At 46.9% G+C, this 15,477-nt stretch overlaps 1 protein-coding gene across 5 annotated transcripts in view; it reads left to right on the top strand.

Annotated features, from left to right (window-relative positions):
• LOC125453863 (neuropilin-2-like) overlaps positions 1–15,477 on the top strand; it is a 99,766-nt gene that overhangs the window by 35,890 nt on the left and 48,399 nt on the right. For 4 of the 5 annotated variants that reach the window (XM_048533937.2, XM_048533936.2, XM_048533938.2 and 1 more), the window contains 5 exons: positions 535–716; positions 4,902–5,132; positions 6,233–6,388; positions 8,499–8,668; positions 10,625–10,780. In XM_048533937.2, the coding sequence (XP_048389894.2) occupies positions 535–716; positions 4,902–5,132; positions 6,233–6,388; positions 8,499–8,668; positions 10,625–10,780 (895 nt within the window). Of the gene's footprint in view, positions 1–534; positions 717–2,453; positions 2,596–4,901; positions 5,133–6,232; positions 6,389–8,498; positions 8,669–10,624; positions 10,781–15,477 lie in introns of those variants that run through there. The other variant, XM_048533939.2, reaches the window with a different exon arrangement.

Here is a 15,477-nt window from a genome sequence, read left to right as displayed (position 1 = left end):
CACTGTTATCAGACTTACGAACAGACTTCTCGTATATTAGAGTTGATCTTTCTCTGCACCTTCTCTGTAGCTGTAACACCATATTCTGCATCCTATGCTATTACCCTGACGTACTAATGTAAGGTATAGTTTGTCTGGTTAGCATGTAATACAATACTTTTCCACTGTATCGCGGTACACGGGACAATAATAAGTCAACGCAAATGAACACTGCTGGTGCAGCAAAATAATTTCAGCCAGGATTCTCTGCTCCAGTCTCTGGAAACAGGAGTTGAGCCTGCAACTCTGAGTTGCAGAAGTAAGTCCGCTATCGACTGTGCCACACCAGATACATGATCCTTGGCAACGTTGTGTTGTTAAGGTATTCCACAATTGAGGAGACATAGTTGCCAGGCCCAACCCTGTCTTTCTCTGACCAGCTTCCGCTGAGCATTAATCTAGGCCACTTGATCTCCGGTCCAGTGGCATTATTGTTGTGACACGTTGGCATTTTGCTACACTTGACTTGGTGTGCTCTCCTTGGCTTTTCCTCAGGTATGACTACATTGAAATCCGTGATGGAGATGGGGAGAGTGCGGATCTGCTGGGCAAACACTGTGGGAACATTGCCCCATCATCCATCATCTCCTCAGGTTCTTCGCTCTACATCAAGTTTGTGTCGGACTACGCGCACCAAGGAGCAGGATTCTCACTGCGTTACGAGATCTTCAGGACAGGTTAGTCTCTCATCCCTCTCAAGTTAGTGTGTCGAAGATGAAATGAAAGTGAGATTGTCATATATGAACATCCCTACGAAGATTACATTTGTTCTGCCCAGGCTCAGCAGCACTTTGTAGCAGATGGCATTTTAAACGAGCAAAATTCTAAAGGTAAGATGTGTAATAGAGAGCCCAAAGGCAGCATTATTTCATTCTGTGGCATTCATTCAGGGGATATGGGTGCTATAGGCTAGGTCCAGGATTTATTGCACATCCCTAATCCCCCAGAGGGCAGATAACAGTCAACCACATTGATATGGGCATGGGGTCATATGTAGACCAGACCAGGTAAGCAGAAGAAGGCTTCCTTCCCGAATGGGCACCCATGATCCACAGTATTTTAACACTCTTTGATAGTGGTTACGTGGTAACCAATAGGCTCGCTTTTTATTCAAAATTTATTTTTTTAAAGTTGAGTTCGCATTTCACCATCTGCTGTGGTAGTTCTGGAACCCATGTCCCTGTTGCGCTAGCCCGGGATCTGGTTTTGTAGCCCAGTGACAAGGCGTCAGATATTCGTTCTCAGCCATTTGATAGCATGAAACACAAAGGCCTGAGTTCAAGGTCCGTTCCAGGACTTGAACACTAACTCAAAATCGACACTGCCGCGCAGTATTGAGGGAATTTCAGGTGAGCTGAAAAACTGAATTCCTGCCTGGCCGGATGCATGCGAAAGGTCCACGGTGTTACTTTAAAGAAGAGCAGGCTGGTTCTCCTCATGTCCTGGACAGTATCAAGCCATCAGTTACCATCACAGCAAACTACTTGTTGTGACCTTTCTCTTTGCGGGAGCTTGCTGTGCACACATTGGCTGCATTGCGGCAAAGATAGACTGTGAATGTACTTTATTGGCTGTAAAGTACTTTGAGGTGGTCATGCAAAGCATTATTCAAAGTCAAGCCTTTCCAGCCTTTAAATAGGGGCAGGAAAGGGCCTCCTTTGTGATAGCACAATGGCAAATGATAGTTGCGTAAGCCTTAGAGAGAAGGCTCACCGCCGGGTACACGATGCCCTTTATGGGACCAACACCCTCAGGTGGCCAATTTTGATTTGGGGATGTCACCATATGACCTCTAACTTGAAACCCCACCCACCCCTGCCATTGGTCCACCTTTTGAACGGTCTGTCTTCCTGCAGCCAATGGGAAAGGAGAGCAGGCTTCTCGTTACCCAATCAGATTGAACTTGACTTTCCCTGTGCGCCAACTGCCTCGCCCAAAGCATCCGTGCCATTTTCACCATGAGTGAGTCAGTACATCGAGATGAAATGAAGGAAAAACACATCTTCCATGGCACACGACTTTAATGCCGGGTGATTAGTCTTCAATTCCGCCGTGGACAATCCCGCAGATTCGTAACCTGATTGTGGGAGGCAGGGAATGGAGCGGGAGGTGGGGTATGACACATCCGGGACGAGAGAAGGAGCAGATTTGGGGCAGTGGGGGAGATAGTTGGCTGAACGGACCTTTGGAACACTCAGTTTATTATTCTGTTGTTGTCAGAGGCAAAAACAAACTGAAGCGGCCTTGAGGTTTTGCAGAGGTCTGGACTTTACTGGTTGGTTTGTTTAATGTTTGATCAGGAGCCAAGAACTAAGCTGCTGTTTATTTAGCAGTGGAGCTGAGATCTTATGAGGCAGATGATTCGTTAGCTGCCCCACCTCGGGCTTTCTCCTGTTGCAGCTTCTCGTGTTTACACTCTGCACGCAGCCTGCTGCCAGGAACCATGGGTTGCTGTCAATTTTCTAAATTCTCCCTGTTCCGTGCTAAAAGACCCCCGCAAAATAAAAATGAAGCTGAGAGTGAGGGAGAGATGGAGACTGAGAGATGGAAAGGCAGGTGAGTGCGACAAAGACATTGGGCGGGGGAGACAAAGAGTCTGCAGCAGGCACAGGTGGAGAGTCAAAGATTGGAGAAAGGCAGAGTTTGGGCAGTAGAGACAGAAAGATGGAGACAAATGTATACTGAGACATATTAATAGGAAAAGGCAGTGGAGAGAGAGAGAGGTAGAGACACTGAGACAAGCTGGGAGAGCTCAGATTTCAGTCTTGAGACAGCTTGAGTGTTGTTTGCATGTTTCAAGCATGATCCATGTTTCAGTTTATTCCAGTTTGTAATAGGGAGTGATTATGCAGTACACCCAAGTGTTCTCTCAGTCTTCTATGCTTGTCACTTGGGGGCTCATTGTAACCCTCCTTCCAGGCCCCCATTCTCCAATGCACACATGCGTATGCATGCATACAAGCATCCCCACACACAAATGCACACAAGCATACACACACGCGCGTGCTCATAGATGCACAGAGACACATGCAAATATACACAGACACACACAGGCATGCGTACACATGCACACTCACTTCTGGGGAGGTGATGGCCTAGTGGTAGTGTCACTAGACTATTAATCCAGAAGCCCTGGTAATGTTTTGGTGAACCGGGTTCGAATCCTGCCAGGGCAGATGATGCAAATTGAATTCAGTAAATATCCAGAATTATGAATGTGCTGCATAGCATGAAACTATTGTTGATTGTCAGAAAAAGCCCATCTGGTTTACTAATGTCCTTAAGGGAAGGAAACTGCCATCCTTACCTGGTCTGGCCTACATGTGACTCCAGACCTACAGCAATGTGGTTGACGACGGTCAATAAATGCTGACCTGGCCAGTGACACCCACATCCTGTGAATGAATTTTAAAAAAACTCAGACATATGTGAGATACACATGCAGTGTGGAAGCAGGCCATTCGGCCCATCAAATCCACACCAATCTTCCAAACAGCATCCTACTCAGACCCACCTCCTCCACACTATACCTGTAAATCTAGATTTCCCAAGGCTAACCCACATAGTCTGCACATCCTGGATGCTATGGGCAAATTAGCACGGCCAATCCACCCACTTACACATCTTTGGACTGTGGGAGGAAACCGGAGCACTCGGAGGAAACTCACGCGGACAGGAGGAGGGTGTGCAAACTCCACCCAGGTAGTGGCCCAAGGGTGGAATCAAACCGGGGTCCCTGCTGCTGTGAGGTAGGCTGGCTAAGGTTATCTCACAGAAACAAGGCTAATCCAACCTTGACTCACACCAAGTCCTGCTCATTTAGCCTCCTTGAGCTCACTGAATGATATCCCAGTCCAGTATATGTCTCGAATTTAAGTCTCCAGCTAAATTCCTTCCTCTTTCTGTCATCTCTCAAGCTCTACAACCCCCTGAAATCTCTGTGTTCCTTAAAATTGGGCAGCATGCGCGTTCGTAATTTCCAATGCTCCACCAATGGCTGTCATGCCCAGCCTAAACTTTTAAATTCCAACCCCTAAACCTCACTCTCTCAGACTCTATGTTTCTCTCTTCATATTAGACCTCATTTGAGCTTAACCCTCCAAACAAAAGTTTGATCACCTGTCCCAATACCTCCTTAAGTAACTCTGTCAAATTTGGTCTGGCAATACTCTTCTGAAGAGCTTTGTGGTACTTTATTGTATTAAAAATGCCAACTAAATTCCTGGCCTGGTCCGCATCCAGGACAAACACATTTCCCATCAAGGGACAGCAGAAGTGAATCATTCGCAGAACTGTTGACTGATTTTGTTCTGCTGCCACTCTCTACCCTCCTTGTTGGAACCCCTGGAGTCAGGGAAGGAGGTGCTGTGGTGGTACTGTCACTGGACTGGTGATCTGGAGGACCAGGCCAACACTGTAGAGCATGGGTTTGAATCACACCAGGACAAATGGTGAAATTTAACCTCTATACAAAAAAGCTAGCCAAATGACCACCATGCAACTGGCATTGTAAAAACCCATTTGGTTCAATAATGTCCTTTATGGAAGGAAGTCAGCCCTCCTTACCTGGCCTGCCCTCCATATAAGCTATTACTGTCAACTTTACCCATTTTAGCAACACAATCCTACTGCACAGTAAACTCAACAAGGCCAGACATGGTTGTGGGCCTAGATTATGGTAATCCAATGCGATGTGAAGAGACCAAGCCAATAGCTTTTGGAAAAACTGATTTAATCTCCCCTATGCTCATTCAGTTTGACCTTGTATGAGGACTAGGACATTTACTAAAGCTGACGGGGGGAGGAGAGACGTGCGCAGTGTCAACTGGACGAGTTGCCTCATTGCCTTCCCTTCTTTGCAGGGTCCGACGATTGCTCCAAGAACTTTACTGCCCCCAGTGGCACGATTGAGTCTCCCAAGTTCCCTGACAAGTACCCGCACAATCTGTACTGCACTTACATCATTCAGGCACCGCCCAGGTCAGAGGTGACCCTCACCATGCTGACCTTCGACCTGGAATATGATCCCCTGCAGATTGCACCAACAGACTGCAGATATGACCGTCTCGATGTCTGGGATGGTCTTCCGGAAGGTAAGGATTGTCATGGGGATTTGCAAGGTCAACAGCCAGTTTGGAGCACATGTTCCTTTATCCAAACCTTCTTTGATTTCTTCTGTTAAGTATTTCACTTTTAGGTTTTTGCAGTGACCAGATTTGACCTAATAACCCCAGTGTTTATTGCACAACTGAATGCTTTTCCAAGATTTTAAGTTGGAGATTGGATTGGACAGGCATGTATACCATTTATTAAGGAAGGACGCGTACACCAATGCATGTGATAGCCCAGTACCTTTGGAAGTGGATATGAAGACATGGTGCAGGGACAGTGTGCCTACCGGACTCCTGATGCTGTCTCTTTGTCCAATGAGTTTCCTGGCAATGATATATTGGTGCGACTAATCTCACACAAAACTGCTGGAGTGCAGGGAGGGCAGAGGGCAAGTTGTGGACCTTCTTGTGGGTCTTGTTCTGGGTCTTTCCAAGGTTCATGGTACCCATAGTTCAGAGGAGTGGACAGCGGGAGACCTAGCTGCCTGCCTCTATCCCAAAGTCTTCTGTGCATTTTGGTGGCCCAGGGACACGTGAGACCTGCCCTGATGGACATGTATACACGTCAGGTTATTGTAGACATCAAAGACTGTGCTATTACTTAAATTTATTAGGTTCACTCATGACAGTGATCTTCATTAGTTGTGGCTGTTCAAAGGAGGGAGCTTATTTAATTGTTTTTTTTAATGGATGGTATTGGGCAAACATGTGCTTTCTTACTGATGTTTGTCATATATAGGTAACAAACTTTTGGAGCGGGTTAAATGCATGACACCCAGGGAGACCCAGTCAGTACAAAGACCAGCCAAGGAAACCAAACAGATAGCAAAAATGTGGTTACTTTAATTCTTTGGCTGAAAGTAGCCATGGATTATCTCAGGGTCAAGCCCAAACTCTGGCTGAAAGATTAGTGCCAATGATTGAACTCTCCAGGAGGATTCCACCCCTGACTTTCTGTTCAAGTTTCAGTATATTGTTGGCACATATTAACTTTTAGACAAGCTTTAAAATTGGAGGAACAATGTCTCAAAGAAACTGCTCCAACTTCAAGCTCCTCTGCCTGTTTTCTCATTGGTCCCCAGTGAGCCCACTGATTGGACGCTACTGTGGTTCCAAGATCCCAGCGGTGATCCGTTCCGATACCGGGATCATGTCACTCACCTTCCACACAGATATGGCCGTGGCTAAAGATGGATTCTCTGCCGTGTACAACATCACAGCGAAAGACACCGTGGACGGTAAATATGGAATCAGAAGCTGCTCGGAGAATGGGCTATCCGTAGGGATTTCAGGATTGACCTATCATCCTCAGCATTTAAATTAAATTCAGATGAACTGGGATGATAAGGACCCCTTCACAAAATCGGCATCCTGAGGGATACCAATGAGGTCCAACCCAATGACGGTCCCATCAACTTTTCTGGTCCATAGTAGGAGAGAGATAATGGGAACTGCAGATGCTGGAGATTCCAAGATAATAAAATGTGAGGCTGGATGAACACAGCAGGCCAAGCAGCATCTCAGGAGCACAAAAGCTGACGTTTCGGGCCTCGACCCTTCATCAGAGAGGGGGATGGGGGGAGGGAACTGGAATAAATAGGGAGAGAGGGGGAGGCGGACCGAAGATGGAGAGTAAAGAAGATAGGTGGAGAGGGTGTAGGTGGGGAGGTAGGGAGGGGATAGGTCAGTCCAGGGAAGACGGACAGGTCAAGGAGGTGGGATGAGGTTAGTAGGTAGCTGGGGGTGCGGCTTGGGGTGGGAGGAAGGGATGGGTGAGAGGAAGAACCGGTTAGGGAGGCAGAGACAGGTTGGACTGGTTTTGGGATGCAGTGGGTGGGGGGGAAGAGCTGGGCTGGTTGTGTGGTGCAGTGGGGGGAGGGGATGAACTGGGCTGGTTGAGGGATGCAGTGGGGGAAGGGGAGATTTTGAAACTGGTGAAGTCCACATTGATACCATATGGCTGCAGGGTTCCCAGGCGGAATATGAGTTGCTGTTCCTGCAACCTTCGGGTGGCATCATTGTGGCAGTGCAGGAGGCCCATGATGGACATGTCATCAAGAGAATGGGAGGGGGAGTGGAAATGGTTTGCGACTGGGAGGTGCAGTTGTTTGTTGCGAACTGAGCGGAGGTGTTCTGCAAAGCGGTCCCCAAGCCTCCGCTTGGTTTCCCCAATGTAGAGAAAGCCGCACCGGGTACAGTGGATGCAGTATACCACATTGGCAGATGTGCAGGTGAACCTCTGCTTAATGTGGAATGTCATCTTGGGGCCTGGGATGGGGGTGAGGGAGGAGGTGTGGGGACAAGTGTAGCATTTCCTGCGGTTGCAGGGGAAGGTGCCGGGTGTGGTGGGGTTGGAGGGCAGTGTGGAGCGAACAAGGGAGTCACGGAGAGAGTGGTCTCTCCGGAAAGCAGACAGGGGTGGGGATGGAAAAATGTCTTGGGTGGTGGGGTCGGATTGTAAATGGCGGAAGTGTCGGAGGATAATGCGTTGTATCCGGAGGTTGGTAGGGTGGTGTGTGAGAACGAGGGGGATCCTCTTGGGGCGGTTGTGGCGGGGGCGGGGTGTGAGGGATGTGTCACGGGAAATGCGGGAGACGCGGTCAAGGGCGTTCTCAATCACCGAGGTAGGGTGGTGTGTGAGAACGAGGGGGATCCTCTTGGGGCGGTTGTGGCGGGGGCGGGGTGTGAGGGATGTGTCACGGGAAATGCGGGAGACGCGGTCAAGGGCGTTCTCAATCACCGAACGGGAAATGCGGGAGACGCGTAGTAGGAGTTTAGTTATTGACTCACTCAGCTCACTGTATCCCTTAATACTTTTGGTTAACAACAACCTCTAAAATTTAACAATTAGTCTAGCATCAGTTGCCATTTGCAGAAGAGAATTCTGAACCTGTGCCATGCCTTTCATTCCTGCGAAGGTTGGCTCTAATGTTTAGGCTGTGCCTCCTCGCCCTGCTGTCCAAATCAGCAGCACTCATTTGGTTCGTCCTTCTCAATTTGTTCCCCTTGAATGTCTTGAAGACTTTAATCAAATTACCCTTAAAGCGTGTAGATTGTAGGGAATACAGCCCTAACTGATATAATCTCTCCACGTAATTTTAACCCTTGGCCTCCTGGTAACTTTCTGATGTGGACTTGGCTGGCAGAGCCGCACTCTGGCACATGTGTCCCTTCTCAGTCCGTCTCATTCCTTCTTCACCACTGCCAACTATGTGAGGTACTTCTGTAACTTTCCAACAGCTCCTCTCTATCCTTTGAGAATTTCCGGCTGCCCTGTAGAAGTCCGACTTCGGCCACGCAACAGGTCAAAGTTTACCCCACGCTAATGTGATTCCCTTGTATTTCTAGCCTATCAGTGCAATAGTCCACTGGGAATGGAGTCTGGCCAGATTAGCAACATGCAGATCACTGCTTCATCCTCCTATACCTACGGAAACTGGGATGCGACCCAAGGACGGCTCAATTACCAAGTCAATGGTTGGACACCGAATGAGGACACCATCAGGGAATGGATCCAGGTATGTCAAGAGTTTCAAACTAGGGTTACGGGGGGAATAAAAAGGAGGATATTGGAAGCAGAGAAGAGGCATTGCAGATATGAGGGGCCAAACAGCCTCCCTCGGCAAGCCCATCACACTGCTGTGTTTCTATGAGGTTAGGAGCTGAATATTGTGCAGAATCGCAAGATGTTCCTGTTCTGATATGGGACAGATAATACTCCCTGATGTGATCAGATCAGACCTCGCCCCTGGGTGTTAATGAGGTTGTGCCCCCATTGAGCTGTTGAAGGTTTGCCACTGACTGTGCAAAGATTCTGTGGTAGTTCTGATGGAACCAGAGGCCTTAATGTAGAATTAGTCATTTGAGCCCTGATCAAAATGGTCATAAACATAAAGATGGACAAAGGCAACTGAAGGATCACAGTTTGTTATTTTGAGCTCACCTGCAGTGGCCAGATTCTCCATTCAGCCTGTTGAACTCGTTACGAGTGCAGAAAAAGGCCATTCAGCCCATTGGTCTATGATGGTATTTTTGTGTCACATCTCCCATCCTATTTGACCTAAACCTATCAACATATCCTTCTCTTCCTTTCATCATGACCTGTTTGTCCAGTGCCCTAATAGCTGCTAAGTGTCTGTGAAACCTCTCAGAAAGTTTCTCCTGTATTCCTCCCTGGCTGAAAGGGACATCTCTGGAACTGTGGATGTTTGATCTATTATTCTGCTCCCGAATTAACATTGATTCACTTTCATTAGCTGGTGGTGCTCAGAGATGCTGGACGGTGGGTCCTGAACAAACTGACAATGGATTAATGGCAGCTTTTAACCTGAGTGAATGGTTTGGATGAATTCTCTGCTTATAATGATTTTACTGTCACTGCAATCTCCACAGGCAAAAGCACCAGGTAGACCGGATGGGTTCAGTTTCTCCCTGCTGTGCCTTTCACCTCTAGAGTTTCCAATCCTGAAAGATTGTCCCAAAGAGTATGGAATTTAAACATTTAAGACACTGCCACAAGTGATCCAGGAGAAATAGTGGGAAGAGCCAGGAGAGGAGCATTAAAAAAATTGTGATTTTTAATCAAAATTCTTTGAGCAGATAATAAAGAGTCTGGTTGTTATCAACTCAATGTGTAAGGGTGGTAGTTGGACTCCTATGGACAAAGCCTCCTTGAATAATGTCCAACTAGAGTCAGAAACTCTATCTGTCCCTCCCCCTCCTACAGTCTCCAACAGCCTTGCCTATTGAGGGTTACCTTTTCCTCATGGCTGGGGAGAAAGGCAGAAGGTTTGCACTAAGCAATGAAACTCATTCTGTGAGCCAGCAAGGGGCACGATGGGATGAATGGTCACCTTTCGTGTCATAACCATTTTGTGATTGTGTGAAAACCGGTGATCACCCGCAAGCATGCAGGCATGGGCAGCAGGCGTATGAAAATACCACTAACATCCACTTGCTTCCACAGCCAGACACAATGCTGACCTGCAAACTATTGCAGCTACTTCACTGTCACAGCCAAATGCTGCAACTCCCTCCTGACAGCATTGTGTGGGAGTGCGTGCGTGTTTTTATGCATTCCTGTGTATGTATGTATGTGCCTGTATGTAAATCCTGGTTGAAACCCAGATTATCAAGATACTCTGCAGTTTTCTGAAGGCCTCGAGCCCTTGCCTTTTTAGGACCTGGGGTTTTTGGTTCATCTTCAAGGAATAACGTGCAAGGTTTCAATGCTGGTTAGCTTGTTCCATTGAGGAAAGCATCAATAAAATGATTCAGCATGTCTCCATTTGGATAAAGTGCAGGCCATTGAAAATATCACCCTTTCCCCCCTGAACTTTGGACACTAACACAACCCAACAATGTCAAGTACCTTTGAAGAACAAAATGCCCAAATTAATTTGATTTGTGTGTAAATGTCTGCAATTTTTTTTGATCTTGCAGTTTCATGTCTCAACCTCCTCTTGTCATTCCAGGTGGATCTCGGGATATTGAAAATTGTGACCGGCATTGCCACCCAGGGGGCTATCTCTGTAGATACAGCCAAGGTTTACTTTGTTAGCACCTACAAGCTGGAAGTGAGCTCCAATGGAGAAGACTGGATGGTCTATCGACAAGGGAAGAACCACAAGGTAATGGCAGCGTGATTTATATTCAGCAGATCTGAACCTAGGCAATAAGAGAAGTTGGGATGCTGACCAACCGTGAGGGGACACGTTAGATTCCACCCTTGGGTGACTGACTGTGTTGAGTTTGCATGTTCTCCCCATGTCCACGTGGGTTTCCTCCAAGTGCGCCGGTTTCATCCCAGGTTGGGGTGGATTGGGCATGGGAAATTGTCCCACAGTCTCCAAGGATGTGCAGGCTAGTTGGATTAGCCATAAGAAATGCAGGGTTAAAGGGTAGGGGGATGGATCTTGGTGGGATGCTCTTCGGAGGGTCAGTGTGGACACAATGGGCTGAATGGCCTGCTTCCACTCTAGGAGTTCTATGATTTTTTTTAACCCGAAACAACAGTGAACGGCATGGAGCGTGTTAACTGGCCGTGCGGTTACAAAATCAAGACTCAGCCAGAAGGCACTAGTTTATTTAGAGACTCCCTGGATTCCCTATCCCTGCTGCAAACGCTGAACAAGCTGGAACAAAATGGACGCCATTATCAGCCAAATACAGTGACGTTGTTCCAAGCCAGGCTGGTTAGTGACTCGGAGCAACTCCAACGTATCTGCTGTCCCAGTCCTTCTCAGCAGGGCCGTGTGGCTTTGGAGGGCGCTGACCAAAGAGCTTTGGTGAGTTGCTGCAGACTATAGTGGAGTGGGTATATGGTGAATGTAGTGGATGTGGTGCCAATCAAGCGGGCTGTTTCGTCCTGGATAGTGTTCAGTTTCTTGAGTGTGATTGGGGCTGCACTCATCCAGACAAGTGGGGAGTATTCCATCGCATTCCTGACCAATGCCTTGCAGATGGCAGATAGGCTTTGGGAAGTCGGGAGGGAAGTTAATTGCCACAGAGTTCCTAGCCTCCAACTTCCTCCTGGATTTATAACTGTATTTATATGGCTGATGCAGTTTAGTTACTGGTAAGCCCCCCACAATGGTAATGGTGAAGGATCCAGCAATGCTATTGAATATCAAAGAGAGATGGTTAGGTTTTCCCTAGTTGCAGATAGTTATTGCCCAGCACTTTTGTGTTGTGTATGTCATTTGCCACCTATCATTCTTGTTCCATTATGAACAGAGACAGCAAATCATGGCCCAAAATGAAAATGCATCATGGGACAAAAAAAAATGAGCCAGTAAACAGAAGCGAGAAGTTTGTCAAAAGTTCTTTCTCACCCATCTCTTTGAGTAAAATGCTGATGACAGGACTTTCCCTTGGGTCTGAAGAATCCCAGATTATATTGCAACCATCAAAACCTAGCAGCAAAAGAAGGAATTAGAAACCAGAGCAGCTGATCTTTTGTCTAGACAAGATGGATTTCCTTGTACAAATATAGCTCAGTAAATAGTTTGAGGAATGTGAAATTTAGCACTTGCCTCGTTCCATCTCACACATTCCCACTTAATGCATTAATCCTGTCAACATGTCAGTCACTCACTTACCTCTCTGTGCTATTTTCTGGGAGGGCCACAGATCGGCTCTGTGCCACAGCGCTTGAGGGAATTTGGAAGTTGGCTGGGTGTTTGCAGGGGCGGTGGTGGAGAGCTGGGAGCAGGGCGTGGGGTGGGGATTGAAGGAGTGAGAGGGGATAGTGGAGGTGGGGTGGGGGCAAATACCTTTCCAGGCTGTTGTCCATCGGCAAATCTCCAATCGCATAGCAGCAGCTGGGCGTTCACTTCAGTTTGTGCTTTCTGCGGGTTTCCGAGGGAAACCTGCTGCTGACGCACCCCTGTCAGCTGGAGACTTTGTGATGAGCGAGGCCTTTGCAGGACAGAAACAGCAACCGCCAAGTACAGGTGACAGGGAAGGAGAAATTTTTTTCGTTTTCATAGCGCCCACCCCCCACCTCTGCCAGCGTGTCACTGAACAATTTACAGCCAGTGCGGTGTCTTTGTGATGTTGAGAAATGTGGTGGGGCTGCAGGTGTGCTCCCAGAGACAGAAATGGAAGGAAGATCTGACAATTTGATCCATCCATGATGGGGACACATTTGCAAGAACATGTGAGATAGGAATAGGGTTAGGCCATTGGGGATTTCGAACTGCCCTGCCTCTCAGTGGTATGGCTGACGATCCATCCTACTGTCCTGTTCCATGTCACTTGATTCCTAACTTATCCAAGAGTCTATTGCTCTCAGTCTTGAAAATAATCGATGACTGGGCACCCGCAGCCCTCGGGGATAGAGAATTCCAAAGACCCAAAACCCTTTGAGTGAAGACATTTCTCCTCATCCCAGGTCAAACCACTTGACCTGAGACTAACTCTGATCACTTTGCTGCCATAAAGGGGAAACAGTGTCACAGTATCCTACCCTCTCAAACTCCTGAAGAATTTTGTTTGGTTGAATGCAGTCGGCTCTAATTTTCTTTCCTAAGTTCTTTGAGATATAGGACCGGCCACACAACCTCTCTTCATAGGAACAAAGCTTTAATCTGTTCTCTTTAATCCATGATAACGTGTTTCACCCAGTCCCGTAAACCCTCCTTTTATTGCAATATGCAGCGAAAGAAACTCTCTAGAACCCTTACAACCCAAGTGAGAAGCAATGATATTGATGGCTGGCACCTTATGGAGTCGTTTTACAGTCCAACCACATTGCATCCATTGGTTCCTCTCATCCACCATGCTGGTTTCATGCTCGAAGCTCAGTGAATCTGTCCCTTTTACAATTCCATGTTGACTCTGGCCAGTCATATTGTGATTGCCTTATTCTCCTGTTACCAGTGTCAGTAATTATAAGCACCCTGCAGCCGTTAAATTGATACACTGGCTAAAATGATTACTGTCATTACACCCCGATATTAGCAAGCTGAGGCAGACCTTTGATCATTGAAGTGGAGGAGCGTGAAAGAATGAGAAGATAGAAAGGTTAAGATAAAGCAGGAGAATGAGAGAAGGAACTAAGGCCCTATCTGTGGCAATAACTAGAGACATTCCTTCCTCAACTGTGACTCCCAAAGCAGATCAACTGCTCATTCATCTCATTGCTGTTTTATGAGATGGTATTGAAGTGGAGTAAGCATTTGGCCATGCAGAGACACTCAGTGTAATTGCCTTTGATGTGTTTCACATGCATTTAGGAATTATTAAAACAGAAATGTTATCTTTCTTATTCAACCAAAGCAATCTGCGGGAGTTAATTTAATATCTGTTTGGGAGAGATACGGGAATGTTGTTGAGTGAGGAGACTGCTGTACAAGAACCATCACAAAGCAGGAATGGAAAGTACTTTCTATCATGACCTAGTTGGAAATCAGCCAAATGCCATGGTGTAAACAGGAGCCCTGGGGCGGGCTCTTCAATCTGACCGATGTTCCCAGTTTTTCGGGTTTCTATTCCGCTTTTCCCCGCAGAACAAAACCACTCTCCCCCACACTCCCCGCCCCCACCACGCCTCTCTCACTGCTAATGCCACGGGTTTGCTAATACAGATTTCTAATCATCGAGATCCTAAACCACCCAGTTTAAGTCACTCAAGCTTTGTTAAGCCTCACTGACTGCAATGTAGATCATGGGGTGCAATAACTTATTCAAATAATCATTACCTGCGTGCAGGTCCTTACTGGGAGTGTTGTTAGAGTATTCCTCTCTGTGGGAGGAGCAACACCATAACCAAAACTGTCTCTGACATTGGTGGATCAATACCATAGAGTCATACAGCACGGAAACAGACCCTTCGGTCCAACCAGTCCATGCCGACCATGTTCCCAAAATAAACTAGTCCCACCTGCCCGCTCCTGCCCCATATCCCTCCAAACCCTTCCTACTCACCTACTCATCTAAATGTCTTTTAAATGTTGTAATTGTACCAGCATCCACCACTTCCTCAGGAAGATCATTCCACATGCAAATCACCCTCTGTGTAAAAAGCTCACCCCCAGTCTTCTTTAAATCTCTCTCCTCTCACCTTAAAAATGTGCCCTGTAGAGAAAAGATAACTACCATTAACTCAATCTACATTCCTCATTATTTTACAAGCTTCCATCAGGTCGCCTCTCATCCTCTTACACTCCAGTGAGAAAAGCTCCGGTCTGTTCAGCCTGTCTTTATAACTGAAACCGTCCATTCCCAGCAACAGCCCAGTTAATCTCTTCTGAAACCGCTCTCACTTAACAATATCCTTCCTTTAACTGGGTGACCAGAACTGGACACAGAAGTGGCCGCACCAATGTCCGGTACAACCTCAAAATGATGTCCCAACTCCTATACTCAAAGAAGTGAGCAATGAAGGCAAGCGTGCTAAAAGCCTTTTTACCCTGTCTACATGTGATGCGAACTTCAAAGAACTATGTACCTGAATCCCTAGGTCCCTCTGTTCTGCAACAGTACCCAAGATCCTACTATTAGTTCGATAAGCCCTACCCTTGTTTGTTGTGCCTAAATGCAACACCTCAGAATTATCCAGATTGAACTCCATCTGACATTTTTCAGCCATTGACCATCCAATCAAGACCCTTCTGTAATCTCAGTAAACCTTCTTCACTGTCTACTACACCAATTTTGGTGTCATCTGTTAACTTACTAACCATGCCTTCTATATGCTTATCCAAATCATGAACGACAAACAAAACGGAACCCAAAACTGATCCCTGTGGAACACCATCTTGTGCAATGTCTGGCAAGAATTCTAAAGGACTCTTGCAACCCAAGCACTAATATTGATTGCTGC

The sequence above is a fragment of the Stegostoma tigrinum genome, chromosome 7 (genome assembly GCF_030684315.1).
Source record: "Stegostoma tigrinum isolate sSteTig4 chromosome 7, sSteTig4.hap1, whole genome shotgun sequence".
Lineage (NCBI taxonomy): Eukaryota > Metazoa > Chordata > Chondrichthyes > Orectolobiformes > Stegostomatidae > Stegostoma > Stegostoma tigrinum.
This window is presented reverse-complemented; position numbering and strand designations above follow the sequence as displayed.